The sequence below is a fragment of the Colossoma macropomum genome, unplaced genomic scaffold (genome assembly GCF_904425465.1).
Source record: "Colossoma macropomum unplaced genomic scaffold, Colossoma_macropomum, whole genome shotgun sequence".
Taxonomy (NCBI): Eukaryota; Metazoa; Chordata; class Actinopteri; order Characiformes; family Serrasalmidae; genus Colossoma; species Colossoma macropomum.
Genome location: NW_023494784.1, coordinates 31,107,933 through 31,123,364, shown reverse-complemented (window position 1 = coordinate 31,123,364; position 15,432 = coordinate 31,107,933). Strand labels below are relative to the sequence as shown.

Sequence of the window (15,432 nt, the reverse complement as noted above, 5' to 3'; positions counted from 1 at the left end):
TGTTTTTTTTTTGTTTGTTTGTTTTTTTGTTAGTTAGTTTGTTGCATTTTCTGCGTCCTCTATTCTAAGAACTCCCAAACACATTCAATGCTGTTGAGGTCTGGACAGTCGATTGTTCTGAAAACACCAGCAGCTGCTTTGTTTGATTTGCCAATTTTAGATATGCAAATTTTTTGTCTATTTTTTTTCCTCAGCAAGAGCTTCTTGACAGCTACACATCCTTTTGGACTCATAGCGCTGAGTTGTCTTCTCATAGTAGAAGGATGAACAGAAACACCTGTGGATTTTCTTCAGATCTGAAGCAAGACTGAACCTTGATTTTCTTCTCTCTCAACAATTAAATCTTTAAGTACTGTTTATATTATGGTGACAGTTTTGGTGGTCTACCAGGTCTTGCCTAATGCAAGTGGAATGCCAATATCTAACCTCTTCTCAAATATATATTGCCATCCGTAGCCGGGTGTCCGAGAGAGCACAATTGGCCTCGCTCTCTCTGGGTGGGTGGGATGGCCCCTCCTTCTCCCCCCATCACTCAGCGCGATGCTAGTCAGCGCATGCGTCTGTTAGCTGACGTAACAGATCTGGCGGTTGGCGCTTTCCTCCGAGCGCGTTCAGCTGTCCAATGACGTTGAGCGGCAGTTCGAAAAGAAGCGGTGGCGTTTCACAGGTCTCGGAGGAAGCCTGTGTTGGCCTTCGCCCTCCTAGCGTTGATAGCATCGTGTGATTGGGGGAGTCCTAACTAGCGGGTGGAATTGGAGACGACTAAATTGGGGAGAAAATCGGGTAAAAAATAAAATAATATATATATTGAAAAATGAATAACGTAATAGCTGTTTTGACTGGAAATGAAATAAATGAAGGGTGGTCTTTACTGTGCAACGGAATTTGTTTTATATTATTGAAAACGGTGGTTCCAAACTTTTTGAACCGTAGTTTATGTATTTTAAAATCCATGTTATTGACTGCAGTGCCACTGTGTTTACAGGCTATCTACCATAATTTCATCGAATCTGATTCTGGTTCTGCATGAAGGACAGATTGTGGAGCGTGGAAGGTTGGTTAATTCATATTGTACCAGACTGTACTTTAGTTGAAGACAGTACAATAACCTTATCAGTCTAAAAGGAGAAACATGAGACTGCATTTTTCTTGCTTTGCTGAAATTCCTCCGGCTTGGTGGAGAGTGAACCAATGAAGACATGTTAGGGCAGCCAGAGCTAGGGACTGTGTGTGGCGTGATGAACTAAGAAGACCCATTAGTTGGGAAGGTGTGTGTGTGTGCGTGTGTGTTGCCCCCCCAGGGCTCCAGAACAGGCAGGGTGTGGACTGCTCGGACACTCAGAGACCATATCCTGTCTCTGAGAAGATGAGCACAGCCCTGAGGTAAAGCCTACTGATCAACTGATAACACTGAGGACACTACGCACCCTCTCTCCCTTACTAATGGCCTTTTTCAGTGAGTCTGTCCAGCCAGCCCCAGTGTAGCCACTAAATCCCACAGTCCTTCCCGTTCTGCCCTTTGATATATGAGCCCCCAAACATGCACATATAAACTCACATGCACTCTCCCACAGGCAATCGGGATGTAACTCCACACCCTTGCACATTCAGCCCTGACTGACGCTGCGATGTAAACACAACACACACAGGCTTTTAAGCCACAGAAACTGCATTCATTCACCATCTAATGCACAGACACACAGGAAGAGAGGAGGGAGGTGAAGGGTTAATGCTTTTAGGAAAGCGTAGTTAATTGAAACACCTTGTCCAGACCCCAGGCTAGAACAGGTAGCTGTCCAAAAAAGACAGTCTGGGACGAGAAGTCTGACAAAGGCTGTGAAGACACACCACCGTGTGCTTTATTAATTCATACTGGGAATCTTAGACCTTTTCAAAGTCGAGTATGTTCTGTGGAGGCGAAAACTTTCTCAGATCCTTCTCAAGGTCCATTTTCTATGACTCCTAGTGTGATTTTCCATTATGAGGAGAGCTTTTTCCATCTCCAGCTCCCTGAACTCACGCTCCCATATGACGCCTGCTCCAGTTCTGATGCTGCCCTTCAGATTAATTGCAGCCTCGGCGGATTTGACCCCCACATGACCCTCCTAAATGACTCTCCGTATGAACAAATCTCAAAGAAAGAGCACAATGGCCCAGAGAGTGCCTCTCGCCCCTAAGTGATCTCTGAAAACCAGGAGAAAGCTTCCGCTTGCTATTTAGACCCCCTGTGAAGCTGAGCGCTTATTTGTTGATTTTGCAGACACGAAGAGTTGCTGGCTATGCAGGGGCAGTATTCAGCTATGTGGCAAAAGCAGCAGCAGCAGCAGGAGAACCCAGAGCCAAGTGCCTCATCGGACACACAGCAGCAGCAGCAAAACAGTGAAGAATGACACGAACTTAGTCCAGGTAAAATGGAAGGATCCAGATAACCAAAGGTGTCATTTTGGGTGATGATTAGTCTGAGGCAGCTGTTTTAATTGTTTAATTTCCTGGTATTTGATTACCAATAGAAATAAAACAAAGACATATTCTCTGCCTTGATGGCTTAAATTAAAATTCCACCAATATAATTAAATAGTTAAAATATAATTTAGAGCCTTTTGATGTGAAATGCTGTATTCCATATCTTCTAGAATATATTGTTAAAGTGGTTTACAGTGGTGGTGATAGGAATGCTTAATGCTTTTAGAAGCTACCTCACAAAGTTATTATATGAAATGTTTTTTACTTGAAATGAGACAGTTTTCCAGTAGTTCTGTGAGCTTTTGGTCTAAAAAAAAAAACAACATAAAAAAAACACAGGGTGTTATAAGGCAAAATAGTCCCCAAAGAAAATGAATTGTTTAGATTTGCCACTATGTTACCATTAGCAACATTACATATAAAAACTCAGAAGACATATGTAGGTTCACTGGTGGTTCTGCTTCCTCCTCTGAATGAAGGAGATTGAAAATCGGTGGAAGTGCCCTTTAAGAAAATGTTCAAGGAATCATCTTGATAAGTGCTTTTTACTGTTATAAATCTACATTCTACAGTTATTTTCTTACAGTTATTCTACAATTTGCAGTTATTTTCCTGTTTACATGCTTATGACATTCCAGCAAGGACTGCTCCCATCAAATAAAACCGAATTAGAATGCTCTTTTATTATTGGATGCTTTAAATAATGTACACATTCTCAGGAAATGTTTTTGATTATCTTGGTGGTAAAAAAAAATGTGGAATTGCCAATGAAATAAAGGTCAAATGACCATTTTCAATATGTCAGTTTACAAACATGACTTTGAATGAGTAGGAATGAAATTGAATTCATTAGATTTGTAAGTAGTAAAGTTTGCAGTATAAACCAAAAGGTGCTGTAAGATGTTAAAAACTATTAAACGTGCTTTGGTTTTACAACAGTGTTATTTTAAAGTGTCAAACTGTTTCCTTTTGTATCTGAGACTCACGCACTGCTCATATTGTAATTTTGTTTGGTACTGATTTAATAAAATGATACTTTTAGTAATTGCTCTGTAAATGTTCATTTCTCATTAAAAGAAAAAAACTCCTGGAATGAATACAACCCTAGCTATGTACAAAAGTTAATTTATTTTGAGTATTTACATCAGTTCACACACTCTATGGTTTAACAAACAACAGCAGTGAGGATCTTTATGATCCCCTTACTTGACATTACTTGACATCATCTTGACATTGTTTGTTTAGCAGAACATGACAGATATTTACAAAATGAAACACATTTCTGGTCTATACAAAAACAGTATTTGTTGACTTTACTGACTTTTGAAGCTTATATATTGTCTGTTAAACTATGTTTAGCTAAAATGCGCTGAGAACATGATTTAATGACAGTTTGTACAAGAGAAAAGGGAAAGAAGGCTTATGATAGTCAGCAATAACTGACCTTGCTCTCACCACATCCATACTTTATATAGCTCACCAATAAGCTTCATCTGGAGTATAAAGTGTAACAGGGTTGAGGGAGGTTCTATGATGTAGATGTCTACTTTTCTGGTTACTTGCTTGAACCTGCATTGGCCTTGATTAATTTTTGAAAGTTCATACTTAATTTGCAGCAGAGACCAGCGAGATAGCTCCATATCCTCCTGTAGTTTCTTTTCTCTCTCCTACAGGCCAGCGCTGACGTGGGCGAGGGGTTTGAGGGCATGCTGATTGCAGAGTGGTTAGCAAAAGCCTGTAAGTGAAGGAGAGAGCTCTAAAGTGGCCTTGCAAGGGGCAGCATCGGGGACGGGCCCACCAAAGGAACAGTTCTCATGACTAAATCATGGCCAGGCCTCCGCTGCTTCAGGCCGTCTGAGAGGGAAATGTAGATTTGTCCTGAAATGTTAAAGTGGGCGTGAGGTGTGCGGCAGAGTGGCGTTGTCACCATTGTTCATCTCCAGCCATGGCCTGCGCGCTGACCCGTGGCGGGACGCTCCGGCTGGAGAGCAGCGCTGCCCGCCTGCTGAACCCCCACGGCGGGTAAAGAATAAGGCAGCAGGAGTGGGCCTGCTGCAGAGTGGAAAGCAGGAGAGCTGGAGTTCAGAGTGAGGACATTGTACACTTTTCTCTTATTCCTCTTCTATCACTGCAGCCTCCCATCCGCTCTCACTCCCTCTGTGTCCGCACTGGCCCGCACTCATCCATGACTTGCAGGGGCCCATGAATTGCACTGGATCTTCTGGATCTGATTAACGATGGTTTGAATTGAACATGAGCAACAATAATTTATAAGCGTGTTCATTTCTATTCTCGCTTAATAGCCTTCTAAAGCAACTGCCCTAAAGAAACTAGGATTACAAACAAAGATGAAGAGCCAAACTGAAGGACTAAGATGACCTGAAGCCATGTGTGGCATCTGGATTCTCTATTGTGAATCTGAGATCTTGGTGATGGAGTGCTGGATGAGGGGGGAGGGTGTACTGGAAGAAGCAGCGTAGCCTCTCTTTCAGTTCCTCTCACTATCATCAGGCTTACGGCGGCCCTGGTGCCATAAGGCTGTGGGCAGGTTCTGGCAGCCCATGTACTCCTTCCTCATCTCGGCCTCAGTGAGAGGAGGCGTAGAGTTACAGGGAGCCCCAGCCAGTGTAACGTTCAGTAGGCTCGCTGCACCGTCGGCCACGCGAGGCATTACTGCACTCTGGTATAGGACAGAAAACCAATATGGGGGCATGAATACATTAGCATTCTCAGAAGTTTACAGCCTTAAAGAGGAAATTTTACGATTTTCTTCTTACTCCAAATATATCACGCAAGACACTTTTGCTTCTTCAGTTTTGCACTAAAGCTACAAAACTAATGGCGCTGACACATTATGGAAGCCTACACTTTACCAATTAGCTTCATGCTAACTGTATGCCCAATCATTACACATAAAAACATAGCTGCTGACACAGCCATTCAATTGTGCATCCACAGCTTGGATAATTTCCATAGAAAAGCATTGCCGGTAGAATGGGACGCTAGGAGCAGCTGCACATGAGCCTAAGGTGCTCAATGCAAAGCGCTGGCTGTGGGGGCTTAAAGCCCCCTCAGCATTGGGCTGTGGAGGAGTAAAACTATGTTCTCTTGAGTGATGGATCTCCTTCCAATAGGATGAGTTGGAGAGGTGGTTTTGATCCAGAACTGATCATCCAACATCATTACCGAACCCCCATAATGCTTTTGTGAATCTGAATGTTGCCAGATCTTCACATCAATGTTCCATTGACATGTTTTATAGCTGTTTTACAGTATATTTTACACAATAAAAGCCCCTTTTGCTTTTTCTGGTTTAAGCAAGTCTGCTTTTTCTGGTTTGAGCAAGTGTGAGATGACTTGCATGTGCAGTTTGCTTAATGCTAACTGGTGTATTATAAGCTTCCATTACTTTGTAGTGACATTAGCTTTGTGGCTGAATAAAGAAGCAGTGGTATATAAAAACCACTGTAGAATCTTTCAGTTGAAGGTCCTTTAAAGAATTACTATTTCAGATTTTGTAGTCTGTTTCAGGGTTTCCCCATACCTTACTGAGATGGTCTATGAGGCAGTGGGATGGACGCAGAGAGGCCCAGAACTGAGCCGTGTCCACCCAGGGCAAGCCGTTGAGCAACACCACATTAAGGTGTTTCAGGGAGCTCTTCAGTCTCTTACTGAGGACGGAGGAGTAGCTTTGCTCTACAAAGAGCAGCACTCGACTGGCCCTGCAGCCTGCCAGGTCAGCCAACAGCTCCCCCACTGTATAGCGCTCCTTCAGATCCGCCTAGACAGAGAAATTTTTAACATGCCTGAACTTGAAGGTACAACATTCAAAGCACATTACAGCACCTGACAACTTTTGTACACTAGTTTAGAGCAACCATGTGCATGTGTACCAAATGTGGTCACTGGCAATTGCTTAACCTAAAGGCTACTGGCTGGTGGAAAGCTTGAGTTAAAGAATTTTTTTAATGATTTAATTTTAGATTTACAGATGAATTTTATTAGAGAGCATTCATATTGATTAATTTTGACTTTACGGCTTCAGTGGAAATGCCATTAGTTGATGGAATCAGCTAACCATATGAAGGGCACTTTAGGGAGAAAAGAGCTACTTTCTCATGGGGAGCAGACCGTCTGGTGGTCCTTAGCCTGTGTGGTCCTTGTCTCTCAAGCCCCCCTTTGTCACTCCCATCTCTGTCTGGGGATCAGGTTGTTGCCTTTGTCCCTTGAGAGTCTGTGCCTATTGTTACAGAAGGAAGGGTTTTACCACACAGTCTGGGCCCTTCCGTCTGCCCGGCTCTGAGCATATGGCCGGGATTACGGACCACCTTTAGCAGGAGAAGGTGGGATTTCACTGAGGTCAGATGAGTGTATTTTTAAAAGGAAATATAATTAAATGTGTTTGTGCTTTGAGAGATAAGTTTATTAATGGTGGAGTAAAGAGAGGGTTGTTTTGAAGGATTGACAGATCTATTGTGGTTTGGGATGAGAATGTCTGGAGGTACTTACAGGCTTACAGTAACACCCACTACTTTTTCTTTGATATCTAATATAATCTTACTGTGCCAGGCACTGTACGAAAGGAAGGAGTACGATACTTCTAACAGAAATACTGGACAGTAGTACACTGCTTGATCACCCCAAGATCAAGCTCAAATATGAAGACCAGGACATAAGTCCCCAAACACCAAAGAAAGGGTATTTTTCCATTTCCTTCCTTTTCTTGTCAATAAAGAGATGAGAGAGGACCAGAAGGAGGCATTCCCTCCATGTCTGTGACCAAATGCCTTCCTTGTTGCCTCTTTGATTGGGCAGTAAGCACTTTGAAGTGGTGAGCCGTGCTGATTTATAGAGGGGACATATTGAATCCATTAACAGAAAGATAAGAGATGATCATTCTTGCATTCCTGAGGTCTGCCTATTGATCTCCTGCTTGGACTTTCTGCTGCATAACATTCACTGTAGTGCACAGCAACAATGACTTAGGACCTTCAATATATGGCAGGCAAAAGTGCCGTAAGAATGACAACCTTATTTTGTTTACGGTTCTTTTTCTGGCAATAGAAGGCTAAAGATTTAGTTACATTTGCGTCTGTCAAACACTTAACAGTAGGTAAATGTAGCATCGAGAGTCTTACCCAAGGACACCTATTAAGGTCACATGATGTACATGCCCAAGCAGGGAATTGAACCCTGGAGGGCAGTGGTTTTACTGTGCTACACCAACTGCTAGTTAGCAAGTGCTTCATGGTATGCAGCCATTTATGGGGTCGCAATGTGAAAGTCCCACACACTTACAATGCCATTGTTGTTGCGATCCCATAGCAGCATGGTTCCATCGTTGCGGGTGGGACTGTTCAGGTAGAGGACCAGGGAGTCTGCACAGTGCTGCTTGCGGCAGATGTAGGAGATGTGGTTTCTGATCACCTCCTTCTCTGTGGCTGGGTACATCCCTTCTGCTTCTTTAGCTAGAAGAATAGACAGTGGTCAGTTGGAACATGAAGCATGGTTTGTTGAATAGATTGATGCAGTGCTCAGTGTTTCATTTACTGTGCTATGAGAAACAGTTAATGGAAGTATCAGAAGGCTCATTTATAAGAAAGTCATTCTGTAGAAAGATCTGTAATTGTGTAGAAAGCACTGCCCTAATTACTTAATCCATCATCCATCATTCAATTTGCATACATTAGGTACAGTCTAGTTTTGAGTTCTCACCTGCTACCTGTCCATTTCCAGCAAAGAACGTTTTTATGTGGTCCTTATGGAAGCCATTGTTCCTCAGCATCCTGTAGAAGAGCAGCAGGTTCTGCACATGGCGCTGGTATGTGATCTGTTCCTGCCAGCCACCTGTACAGAAAAGCAAACAGCAGAAATAGAGAGGACTCAGAGCAGCCATACTGAGAGTGCTTACCTGCACGGCTCTACCAAAAGTGTGGTGCAGGAACTTGTGTTTGTATTAAGTACTTCACGTCTGATTAGATAGAGATCTAATTAATATATAGTTTAAAGCAAACCTATTCAGAAACAACACAAAGAACAATAAAAAAAATAATCAGGGCTTTTTTTTTAACCTGACAGCAGGACTGCATGGTCGCAGGTCTGGTAGAGGCGGCAGGACAGATGTGTGGCTAAAGGCTGCTGGTGGCATCGGCGGGTGTTTTTATTAAGTTCGCAACTGGAGATAGGAACACTTGGCCTGGTTAGGGGTAAGGGCTGTGGGCATCTGGCAAATTCTGGATGATCTGTTATAGAAGTGGCACAAAGCACGAGTTACTATTTAATAGACAAATGCATGGACAACATTCAGCTGCTACTGTTTTATCTGTGCTCTGTCCTTTTTTAATTTTTTTCATATAACAGTATATACCATTGTGGAAAACACAAAAGTCAGTTTCAGGTTATTTAACTACATGTGGTTTGAGGCAAATGTCTGGTGATTTAGGCTGTTCGTCGTTCATTGGTGAGGTGTAATCTTCCATTAGCTATGTATTAACTTTAGCCTTGTTGTGATCTTGGCTGACCAACTACATTTGGTCTAAGGGGAAAATTGTGTGCATTTTATTTTCTGCAAAACTCTCACTTTAAGACATGATACTTAAAATTCATTCACTCGAAATTCATTCAACCTAGAATCTAGACTAAAAATCATTGATCCCATTTTCTTTTGTCTGTCATTGTCGCACCTCTGCTAAAGCACTCATAGTGGAGAAGTATTCTGAAAACAGATTGAGCTGAGGTTTTCCAGTGAAGAATTGTAATGTAGTGCCAGAAAAAACAGTCTTGGCGTATGCCTGGAAACCTGTCCCTCTCAGTCACTGACTCACCCACGCAGCGTAGGCGCTGGGTTCGGTTGCTGTCCCTCACTCCCACCACTAGGGGCAGGAAATGGATCTCACAGAGGCCGCTGCTGCGCTCCATACGGCCCGCTCTGGACACTGTGCTCCTGCGGAACCGTGCTCGCCCCACCATACGGTCACTGCGGCTGCGTCTCCTCTTTAGCTGGTTCTGGCAGCGAGTTTTCAGGGCCAATGTCAGACACTCCTCTCCTGCAATGTGGCAGTCAGACAGTGGCCTACAGTTAGCCGTCTATACATTACATTTATATTGTTAATGTAATGTAAGAGTAAGGTTAAAGGGTGTATAATAGGATGCAGAGGTCATACAGGTGCTCTTTATCACTAAGTTGCCATGTAATAGTCTTATGGAATTGGAATTGGTCACTGTGAAGCATACGCACTCTAACACATTTCCCTGACTTTGCTTCTGCTGTAGTATGTAAACATTATTAATCAAACATTATTATCAAAACTGTTGAAACTTAAAGTATCATTCATCCCCCTGAAAACTAAGCTGCCAAAAATGTTGAGTTTGTTGTTTTTGTGCTATCACAAAAAACAATACATTTACATATATCCATGTTTTCAGCCTACAGCAGTTGAACTCCACCAATTCATGTTGAAGTTATAAAGAATGTTTCATCCCAGACTGCTTTTTGAATGAGGTGCAATACAAGACAGCCAATCAGAATAGAGATAATTTACATATATCAGTCCTGAAGGCACTTTCACAAAGACAGTCTAGTTTATTTCTAAGAGATAAAGAGAGGTCAGAAGACATGGATTTCAACTGTATTTGATACATAAACCCAGACAAATGACAGAAATGAAATAAAATTCCAAGTCCAAAAGTCCAAGAAAAATGTAGGAAACAGGCCCTTCAAAAATAAAGGTACCAAGAAGTGTTCTTTGGAGTGATACTATAAAAGAACCGCTTTTAGTTCCCTGAAGAACATTTCAATAGATGGTTCTTTAAAGAAGCATTTTTGTAAATGTGATTGTGAAGAACCTTGTTAAAGTTTAAACAACCTCCACATAATGGAAAGGTTCTATACCAGTTTTGTGCTTCTCCTAGAACCATCTGTTGAAGGCATTGTAAAAAATCATTTAGAAATGTTTGTTTGTAAGAGTGTAGTCCTTTCACAATCTGCTGCAAGTCTACCATTTATCCTGTTCTTGCTTCTGGACCATTACCAGGCACCAGTAGTTTGGAGAAGATTGCAGGGCTACCGCAGCCAAGCAGCCTGCATCTATTTCAGGTAACACAGTCTAAATTATCTTGGACGCAGCACCATCATGAGATTAACTAATCAGAGACCATTATAAATCTACTTAACGTAATTTCCCATAACTAGTAAAATTGCTCTCGCCACAATTAAATGTTTCCTCCGCTTGCCAATGCAGTGTCAAAAGCATTAATGTCTCTCTGTCTCATTCTTTCTCCCTTTCTGTGGCCACTCATTTCCCCTGCTATCATTACAGTCACACAAAGGGAACTGGGAGGATTTCAAATGTGGTCAAAACAAACTTCTGTTGTCTTCCTCCTCTCTCCTCGTCTTCAGCTTAGATGGTCAAGCTTGGGCAGATTAAAACCCAAAAATGCTTCCAGATTTAGGCTATGGTGAACGAGATGCAAGCCAGATAATCTGCTTTTCCGCCCAGAGCTTATGCTTGAGCCTCTCTCTCTTTTCCTTGATCATTTCTGACATGCTTAGCAATTATTAGATTTCCCAAGGCTGCTTTTATTTCCTGCTCTTGAGGATCTTTACTGAAAACAGTGAATTACTAAGGACTTAAGGACATAAACAACTTGTGAGGTATAGCTGTAGAATAATGTAACAAAACAGCGGCTGCCCTCGATGATGTACAAACATTTTATAAAGTTTTGAACTTTATTAACGTGTGTAGTCTGATGAACTAGTGTCCACTCTTAGTCTCTTGGAAGGTCAAATCTGAAGCACTAAAATAGAGTTGTTTGCACTGTAGGGGGTAGTGTGTATGCAGAGTTGTGTCCTGAACCAGGTGCAAAGGACAGAAAACACGCTCAGGATGAATTATTGACACCTTTTATTGCAATTGCATGACTTTCTTGGTTCAGTGGTGCATCTACCCTCCACTTTCCCTGCAGGGGGCCGTGGCCCGACTGTTCCTGAGAGAACTACTCCTGGAGCAGAGTGTACTCTCTTTCTCACACACTCCCTCACAGCCACCAAGGCTGCACACACGCACAGACTTGCATGCACTCCAAGCATTGCCCTGTCAGTGTTATAGCATGACAGGTGACCCCTATATATGAGCCATTGTACCAAATTAGCTCAAACTGCGGTCCCACAGTAGAAAAAAAAACTATTCATTTAAAAAAATGGAGGAAGTATTCTAATAAGCTAAATATATACAAAATAATCATTTATTGGGTACTTTCTATTGGGAGGTTGCTGCCCCAAACCCTAACATACATTAATTTTTGTATTTTTGACATCAGTGTTGGGATCAGTAATCTGTTTTTTTAGTGAAGATGAAAGATTTAGATTTCTCAAGGGATTAGTTTTTAAATTAAAAAAATGTTTCCCATGTTTTCATGTTATTACTGAAACACAAAGTTTCTGTCCATGGGTGGAGCCTTATTTAAGCCACGCCCCTGCATTTTAGAGCAGGACATGAGACTGCACCCCTGTCCCTCATGGCCACATGGTGAGCAGTTAGATCCCATTGATTTGAAGTAAATGTGTCCCAAAGATGGAAAAGCGGTGTGAAACATTAAGAATTGTCACTATTGAAACACACTTTCTGCAATTAAGTAAATTTAATAAAAATATCATGATTGTATGTGTGTTCAAAGCCCTATTTGTTAGTCATGCATCAGCTAGTGTTTTTGAATAATGCTCAAAATTACCTAAAATGGTCACTTCTGAAACATTTGGTAAAGTTCCATTGTGGAATGTTCAATAGAACAAACATCATTAAGTCATTCAAAGCAAAAGTAAATGTGTCTCAAAGCCCAAACCAGTTAAAAGTCTAAAATTTGTTTTCAGCTCTGACTTTGGTATAATGCAGTATAATCATTCATATAGTTGATGACCACTCTGTCGGATAAAGTTATGGAGTCTGTGTACTCATAGTAATCACACTGATATTACTCACTTTTCATGCTTTCACAAATTCAAAACGTCACTTTCACTCCAAGTAAAGCTCACATGTTCCAAATAATTAACTGACGCTAAAAGTAAAAAGTGCATAGTACGCATCAGTGAGCATAAGTCACATAAGCCTATAGCCTATGATGGAAAGTAACACACTCCCTTTGCAGGGTTCATATGCTGATGGTGATGTCTGTTTTTGGTGGGAACAGTGTACTTTTCTTGTATGTCAGGTAAATGTGCTGGTCACTGGGAAAACTCCATGTGAGACAAATCTCATCTAAATCTCAGATGTTCCGTCTGAAGGATGAACAGTCTAATAATCTTTTAAAAAATGTGTTGTATGTTGACTGTGTGGTCAGCGGTGATGTACTGTAGAGTAAATGAGTTTTATTACAAACTGCTATGTAACAAGTGCTCTTCAGTGCATTTTAGAACTGAACTCTTCAAATGTATTACCCTTCAGAGATATTCAAAAATCCAGTGTTTTTGTTTTGTGTTTTTTGTTTTGTTTCTAATCAAAACTTTAAAATATTATAAACTTAACATTTGTTTAAAACTTAAAAATGGCATCCAAACAGCTCACAGACTTAATAAACTCTATTCTTTTGGCCACACTGTTGCATCTCTGCTGTGGGATCAGCAGCAATATAGAGATGGAACTACTGCTACCACATTCATTTAATAGGCTACTTATTTGTTTGTTTGTTTGTTTCTTCAACTTTTAACTGTATCATTTAACACTTTTTTCCTAATTTCTGATGCTTTGGGCCAATTTCGCAGATTCAGCCTAAGGCTGCACTAAAAATACTTTCCACTTGCAACTCTCCACTGACACTGAAATGAAGTCCAAGATTAGGTTTAATCCAGGTCTGGGAAACTCTTAATGCTTTTTAAACGTTTTATTTTTTGTCTTTTATAATAATAATAATAATAATAATAAAATAAATAATAATTAATAATAATTAATAATAATAATAATAATAATAATAATAAAGAAGCATATCTTTCTTGTCCCACTCACCCAAATAAATCCCGTCCATGTGGCCGCATCTTTTCTTGGTCACGTTAAAGTCCACGTAGAAGAGCACCACGGGGTGTCCGAAGCTTTCCTCGGGACTGGGGTCCAGCACGAGCACGGCGTCGTGCGCACTGGCACCGGGGAAAAGCTCCCGATTAGCCCCGGGCTCGTCCGCCGCAGGGCTCACGGTGGACTGGGAGTCCGGCAGGATGGCCAGCACTTTGTCCGGACTCAACTCGGACACGTAGACCACCACGCCGGGCAGGCGGAGGTGGGCCAGCCTCGAGCACTCGCCCTCCGGCAGACTGACCCTGCGGCACAGGCTCAACTTCACGTACTGGAAGGCAGCCTTCACCCAGCGGTCCAGCCGGGCCAGCCTGACCCGGGACCCGCCGTGCTGACCGGCCAGCAGCGCGAAGACCAGCAGGGAAACGCACACGGTGCGCAACTTCATGCTTTCAGGGAGACGAACGATATGGTGGTCACTAACGTCCAGCCCTCGTCCGCTTGGATCAGCCTGCTGGGATTTAAAACTCACCAAAGCTGGAGTGGACTCTCGGCAGGCTGGGAGGATGCAAGCCCCCTCTTCATTAGACGGGACATGAAAGGGCGCGCGGCAGCATCCAGATGGAAAGTGATCTGCAACTGTAACTCCATCCCACAGGCGCTGCGTGCCGGTAAACAGAGGAAGGAGGGAGAATAGGAAGGGGAGGAGGGGTGTGTGGGGGTGTGGGTGTGGCGAGGGGGCGTAGGAGGGAGGGAGAGGGGACCTACCTGCCGCTCACAGCCCACCATACTTTGCCATCAGACAGCGGGTCCAGGCACGTGCATGTTCTTTCTCAGGTAAAGGTAATGGGCTACAGCTGTGGACTCTTCTCTGTGCTCAGGATTGAAACTGACCAACTCTGAGTGACCTCTGGGACTTACACTACAGGCCACTACAGTCTGCAGTGGGTTATTAATGGCAACGCTGAACATAGAGGAACAAAATATGTTTATATACTGAAAGTCAAACCTCCTCAGAATAAAGGCACTGTTCGTGTTGCCAGTCTGCACTCGCCTCTTTTCTGTTTATAAAGTGTGAAGTAAAGCGTTAAGTAGGCTACAACGTTTTAAAGATTCCCAGATGAAATAATACGATTGTACGAAGAAGTTGTACAAGTATAGAAAATACATCATGAACTTGTTTAAATGGGTCACTGGAGGCACCAATGAGTGTAAAATCACAGGGAAAATTTGAGCACAACTGGGTTAAAGAGCTGTTTTAAATAGTTTTATTAAACAGGTAAAAGTTCAGTAATAATAATAATGTTACGCGCTCGTTTAAAACTAGTTTGCGCTTTTTTATTCGAATGATATAAAAGAAATGATAGACGGCAGATGTAGCTTGTAAACTGAATTCAGACTCAACTGGCACTTCTAAAATTGGTCTTGGTTTGACCTAAAACGTGGTGTTTACCAAGAGCCACCAGAAGAGGGCGCAGTAACAATATTTATGGTGGAGTGGCGCTTCTGGCGTTTCTTACAATCCAAGCTTGTAGCCTATAACAGCAATAAACTAAAGATTAAAAAATGGTTTTATTGTAGATCTGACAAAATATATTATTTTTAATCTTTAGGAAAAATAATTCCTGTTTTTGTTAAATACTGACCAGGCCGTTAGGGCCAGTGCCCAGGGGCATCTGGCTGCCAAGGGCTTCAGATCAAAAGGTCTAAGGTGGTTCTGATACTTCGGACAGTCCACTGCAGATGTAAACATTGCATGAACAAATAGCACTTGGATATGTACATGATTCATTGAAATAAATTGAAATTTTTTAAATCTTACACAAAGATCTGCAAGTCCCACATGACAATTGATACAATGTAGACACGAGTGTTGTAGTACTTAAGTATAAGACTGCTGTGTCTGATCCATTCATACCAGCACAACACACACTAACACACCACCACCACGGAGAATGATACAACACCT

General features: G+C 42.1%; 2 protein-coding genes across 2 annotated transcripts in view; one reads left to right on the top strand and one right to left on the bottom strand.

The window, feature by feature from the left end:
- The window catches only part of abcb6b (ATP-binding cassette, sub-family B (MDR/TAP), member 6b), a 40,652-nt gene extending 38,000 nt beyond the window's left edge, over window positions 1–2,652 (top strand). The window contains exons 17-18 of the mRNA XM_036568520.1: window positions 986–1,054; window positions 2,261–2,652. Coding sequence (XP_036424413.1) covers window positions 986–1,054; window positions 2,261–2,390 — 199 coding nt within the window. The 3' untranslated portion in view covers window positions 2,391–2,652. The remainder of the gene's footprint in view (window positions 1–985; window positions 1,055–2,260) is intronic.
- A 945-nt stretch (window positions 2,653–3,597) lies between these two features.
- On the bottom strand, window positions 3,598–13,911 carry si:ch211-67e16.11. The gene is made up of 7 exons (XM_036574653.1): window positions 13,461–13,911; window positions 9,288–9,509; window positions 8,535–8,705; window positions 8,179–8,310; window positions 7,762–7,931; window positions 6,008–6,244; window positions 3,598–5,143 (listed from the first exon to the last, which is right to left on the bottom strand). The coding sequence occupies exons 1-7, from the start codon at window positions 13,909–13,911 to the stop codon at window positions 4,952–4,954; spliced, it is 1,575 nt and encodes a 524-aa protein (XP_036430546.1). The 3' UTR covers window positions 3,598–4,951.
- Window positions 13,912–15,432: the final 1,521 nt, after the last annotated feature.